This window comes from Nanorana parkeri, unplaced genomic scaffold (assembly GCF_000935625.1).
Source record: "Nanorana parkeri isolate BGI_ZX_2015 unplaced genomic scaffold, ASM93562v1 scaffold38, whole genome shotgun sequence".
Lineage (NCBI taxonomy): Eukaryota > Metazoa > Chordata > Amphibia > Anura > Dicroglossidae > Nanorana > Nanorana parkeri.
Genome location: NW_017306306.1, coordinates 1,878,441 through 1,884,099, shown reverse-complemented (window position 1 = coordinate 1,884,099; position 5,659 = coordinate 1,878,441). Strand labels below are relative to the sequence as shown.

The window sequence follows — 5,659 nt, the reverse complement described above, 5'->3', positions numbered from 1 at the left end:
AAAACGAGTGTATTCAGACGCTGAAATGTGACACAACTGGAAAGAAAAGTAGTAAACATAAAACGATGAACTCCAGGTTAAAGTCCAGGAGGGTTTTCCATGCTGTAAAAACAGGGCGTTACTTCACTGCAGAGTCAACGGACTCTTGGTTGCTAGGCTTCCTTGTGTAGTGTTTATGTACAAAGGTGACTTTTGGTCTGGCTTGTACGGCCATTCTATGTACACTCCGGTATCGTTGAGCCTTGACAACTCATAGTTGGCTTGTAAATGCAAAGTCAACTCTTCCTCTCCAGTATCGATATCCCGCAAAGGATCACTTGCTTCCGAGACCAAAACCACAGCTGCTGTGAGAACTTTTTTTTTGCAACCTCGTATTTTCCTCCCTCGAACGCCATTGCGGTGCTCCAAGATGACTTTTTATTTTTGCTTGAATTTATTTTTTTTCCTGTATAATCGTTAGTTCATCATTAGAGCCCATCAGGTTCCTGGGGACAGAATCTTGGTCACAACATTCAGGATTTTCTGCTTCAAGTTGTATTTATCTCCCATCAAGCGCAGCTGCTTGGCCACTTCGGCCACGATCTCCTTCTCTGTTGAAAATAAAATAAACCGTGGTTATTTGACTTTATGGAATCGAGAGGTTAATGTAAACACATTAGGGCTTATTTTTATAAATTATTTATTTTTGCTATTTGCTATTTGTACATAAAACAACATAGAAAAGTATAATACATCTATAGGATGCAGACATCAAACATAGGGAAGGAACACATTACACCCTCGATCAACATACTCAAGAGTAAGTGCAGGGTCACCAGTGATGTAACAGTGGCAATCCAGACGCCAGCTGTGCCCCAATGGGTTTGAGGTAACAGTGATAGTGTGCTTGCAATAGAGGGCTTATTTTTAAAAAGAGGGATGACTTTGGTTTCCAAGAAATGTAAACATTGAAAAAAACTGAAATGTAATATAATGCAAAAAAATGTACAAATGAACCCTTGCAGTAGCGCTACCCCCCCCTCAAGGGTTAACTGTTAATTTTGGTCTAATGGGGCTAAAATAAATCAAATATATTCACCTGATCCTCAGTCCTGTGGCAGTGCCCACTCACCTCTCTCCCCCTCTGCTCTGAAATGTCCTTCAATGTCCTCAAGTCTAATGCAACTGCATCAGAGTGCTGGAGCCTGGGGGAGAAGAGGCTGCTAGGACTAGTCTAGGACCGAGGATCAGGTGAGTACATTTTCTGTATTGTAGCCCCTACCCCGAAACAAGCTGTTTACCCTTGCAGTGCGAGGGGTAACCCCACTGCAAGTTTTAATTTTTACATTTCCCGGAGTCCTTCTTTAGGGTAGAATGCCAGAGGTCTCCTTTGTCTGTTTTGGATAGGGTGCGGAACAATTAAAACCAATGTCAGGTTTTCAATCCTTTTTGAGACCCGTCTGGAGGGATTGACTCTATATGACATGGTGACCATTGTCGCCAATACAGAAAGTGAAGGGATGCCAAAATGTTTCAGTTGTCACCAGAACAAGACGCATTGTGAGATCTTCAAAAGGGGACACCTGTTCTAGCGTCACCCTTCAAAGGTGCTCTACTGTAGCACAATAGATGCCATCATAATTAAGGGTTAATTTTCTAAGATAAATATTCCAAAAATGTTGTTGTTTTCTGCAGGAAAGACACCAGGTTCCAGTGCAATGGTTGTAAATTCAAGATGGATGAGCTACGCCAAGATGGCTGACTAATGCTCCGTTTATCCTGAGCCTTTTGGATTCTTCTTAATATAATTGGGAGATGACTCAGTCAGTTTCTGGGTAAATAAACCACCCAGTGAAACTTGATCAACAATATGGATTAATGACCTACTTATCTTAATATAAATTGTTGACCTTGATTCATGTCTGATGAGTCTCTACCTGAAGCTGACTAGCTCAACCAAAATAGTCCTCAGGCTTTGACCAACATGTGATTGTGTTGGCATCACCCTGCATGTGACTGTGGATGTTATATAAACGTTAGATTGCATTTCTGAAATTGGAAGTTGTTTCACGTCACTAAAAAAAAATCATCATTTTTAGATGATATGCTTTTTTGTACATGACAATTGACAATTGGTCCGATTAAATGGACATCAAAGATATTTACTGAGTGCTGGTGATTTCTGCTTTCCATCATTTTAAGATGATCACACGTTACAGTGTCATTGTGTCAATGTATCTACCACGTTACATATAAATAACACCAAAAAAAAGGAAATAATTTCCAATTGAAGGAAGCATTGATTAAAAAAAGAGGTTCTTTGTAATTAGCTTTACAATCACAGGTTGCATTCCTGACCTACTTATTTTCTGAATTGCTGACCTAGATTTATGTCTGATGTGTCTCTACCTGAAGCTGACTGGCTCACCCAAAATAGTTCTAAGATTACTAAGGTTTGACATATGATTGTGCTGGCATCACCCTGCACGTGTTCCTAATTGTTATATAAATATCAGATTGCATTTTATAAATTGGAAGTTATATTCCGTCTCTTAAAAAATAAATAATTTTAGGGCGATTGCTCATGTTACAGTCTGATTATACAATCTACTTGTTTACGTTAGAATGAAACAAATGTTAGAAACATTGATTAAAGGAAGCTTTCCAATCCTCATAGACATGAGAACTTATTCCCATAATTCAATGTTTTGTTCGACCTTCTCTGATTTTTATGACTACACTGGATCTCCTGTGAGCCTACACACATTTACAATTCTGTACAATTCTAAACCTACCGGACAGTAACTTGTAGCGTATGTCAAAGTTAAAGCACATCAATATAATGTATTTATAGTGTACCTGTCCTCACCTAAGAGGCAGCCATTTGATGGCTATACAAGTCAGTGTGCCAGTAACTAAGGACAGTCCTGTGTGCTTTTTTAGGGTAGGTTCACACCTTGGCGATTGAGCTGCTGAACTGTTTTTGCGTGGTTTTCTAGCGTCTTTGTTTGCGCGCCTGTTCTTTGAAATCTGCCTGGTTGTTCAATGCATAGAGATATCTATGGAACCCAAACCGTGCAACAACCACCCGAAAATGGCTCCTGCACCTTTTGGCGTGAAAGACGATTTCGTTCATGCGACAAGCCGCAAAGGTGTGAACAGCCTCTATTGACTTCAATGCGAATCTGCGTTTTGCGCGATAAAACGCCTAGGTGTGAACCGAGCCTGAAGGTAATTTTTGCAACACGTGGGGGAATTTATCAAAACTGGAGCAAACAGAATCTGGAGCAGTTGCCCATGGAAACCAATCCACTTCTCTCTTCAGTTTGTTCAGTGAAGATTTGAAAATCAAAGAGAGAAGCTGATTGGCTGCCATAGACCACTACTCCAAATTTTGTATGCTCCAATTTTGATAAATACCTCTCATGGTGTATTGTTCCTCGTTTATGATCAAGTGAAAGTATTGATCAAAAATCCAATTTATGAAAACTGATCATATAATTGATCTGTATTATGACTGTTTTATTTGAGAGATCAATAACATTTTCACTATGGCCACTCGTTGTGGTAGAGTCCAAATCAATCCTTAGCTCAGCCCAGATTCAAACAATTTAGTCACATCGAAAGATTAATTAAATGATTATATAACCATATGTCTGTGGCCACCATAAAGGAGATCACATTCTATTTATTAATGCTTTATTTCTTTTTTTTTTTATTCCTTATATAAAAACTCTAAAATACAGGTTTTTGTTCTGATTTATCAATTTGTGATTACACCTAAGAAGCACATAAGCGGCCTCTCAACCCATATATTGCACATATAATAATATCACTTGAGAATCTACATCAGCACCCCTTGAGAGCTATCGCTGCCTGCTGAATCAAGGCCTTTGTCCTTTGTGTTGTTTTACTGCTACTGAATGACATCATTGTGTGATAAGGTTGGATGGAATCGCGTTTGTCGAAGAAAAATGTTTTTTCTTTTTTTTTTCCATTCACGACATACATGTTTTGCTGACATTTGCTGCAGTTCACTAATGTTTCAACCAAATCTGTCACAAGTGTAGTCAGATCAATGGTTAGGTTAAGTCAGACTGAAAAAAATGTAACAATGCGGAACCCAAACTGAATTCGTTGTTACATTTTTGTTTTGTTTTAAAGCACATATATTGTAAAAAGGAAAAAAATAATATATAAAAATACATCTATCTATCTATATATATAAATATTGTATATATACATAATATACAAAAACAGATATGACAGAAATATACACAAAGTAAATAAATAATGTATGATTTAGCAAAGGTCTGAGAAACACAGTTCGTACATTGGTGACCCGGCTCTTAGCACTTGCTGTGACTTTTAGTTCCACTGTATTTGTGCACTATACACGTTTTTGCCTGCCATCCTTGAATTCCAGGGACAACCCAGGTTTTGGAAGCCTGTCCCTTGAAATCTCAAAGAATTCAGTACTGGCTGGCAAGCGTACTATAAAAACCTCTGTTTTCTGCACCGTGGATTCAGTTCTATGATGATCATCTTAATAATACAAAACTAGTTAAACTAAAAACTAAATCACATACAGTAAATACAGGAAAATTTAATAGACCCTTCACTTTGGGTGACAGGTCCATCCTCTGGATGGTAGGCTCATACCAGAGGACATTTCTTTTTTATCTTACAATATTTGTTTTTTACTACATGCATTTGTTTTATTACTAACCTTTTTTTAAAAGCATTTTTGTACAGTGCTACGGTATATGACGGCGCCCTATAAATCATGATAAATTCAATCTGTTCCTCCAAGATGGTATGTAGTCATCTAGGATTTGTTGAACCAGCTAAGAAGCACACTATTAATGAATTTCAATCTCTGCACTTACCTGCAGGTTGTAGCTTCTTCCAGGAGGGCCTTCTAGGCTTCATGTTGGGTCTCTGAGATCCGGGTATGTTTGCGGAACAGAAGACACAGCAGATATAAGGCAGTAATAAGACACTAGTGACAAGAGCCACTGAAAACACAACCTCTCTCCTTCGCATCCAAGGCAGTTTGTGTGTCCTCCTGAGGGAGGTGGATATGATTTAAGTGCTTGCTCGTTCCCTCCCTCCCAGGGTATTTCCCAGTTATGTTAGCAGTAGCAGATTGCTAGAGAGTGAATGAGGAAGTGCTGTCACTTCAGTCGCTTATATCTGACATGCTCGGGCCTATCTCTTTCCTGCTCTGTAAGACCTTCCAACGTGGAGGGGAAAACAGGAAGTCATTTTCTACTTTCTGTTTTGTCTTTTTACTTGCAACAATTACAGTATGTCAACTTGCGGGTTTATTTTCTCATCCACAGCGTGATTATTTTATTTTTTTTCCTTATTTTTTTTTTTTTTTGGTCTTGCAAAATGTTTATTAAACTCTCCAGCTGCTAATTCTTTCCAAAACTGTCAAAAAGAAAAGTAAATGTAAATGTAGCTTTTTTGAAATATGGCAGCCTGGAGGCGGCCTGTATACTGTATAGGGGTATTTGTTTTATAACAAGAGAAACATAAAGCCCTGGTTCACAACTAGGCAGCACCGTTTTTGCGCGTTTGTGCACCCGCTAGCAGCATGCGGTTATTTGCGCGTTTATGGAGATTTATTGGAGACGTGCATTTTGATTGGCAGCTCATAAACCATTATGGGCAA

General features: G+C 38.6%; 1 protein-coding gene across 1 annotated transcript; it reads right to left on the bottom strand.

Annotated features, from left to right (window-relative positions):
- Window positions 1-426: 426 nt before the first annotated feature.
- Window positions 427-5,040, bottom strand: PMAIP1 (phorbol-12-myristate-13-acetate-induced protein 1). Its single transcript, XM_018570526.1, has 2 exons — window positions 4,869-5,040; window positions 427-590 (listed from the first exon to the last, which is right to left on the bottom strand). The coding sequence occupies exons 1-2, from the start codon at window positions 5,023-5,025 to the stop codon at window positions 478-480; spliced, it is 270 nt and encodes an 89-aa protein (XP_018426028.1). The 5' UTR covers window positions 5,026-5,040; the 3' UTR covers window positions 427-477.
- Window positions 5,041-5,659: the final 619 nt, after the last annotated feature.

What these genes read in the sequence shown, in the direction of transcription:
- PMAIP1 (XM_018570526.1), bottom strand. Translation starts at nt 5,025, where the DNA reads ATGCGAAGGAGAGAGGTTGTGTTTTCAGTGGCTCTTGTCACTAGTGTC. An exon ending in GAAGAAGCTACAACCTGCAG is followed by an intron (nt 591 to 4,868) that starts GTAAGTGCAGAG and finishes TATTTTCAACAG; the next exon opens with AGAAGGAGATCGTGGCCGAA.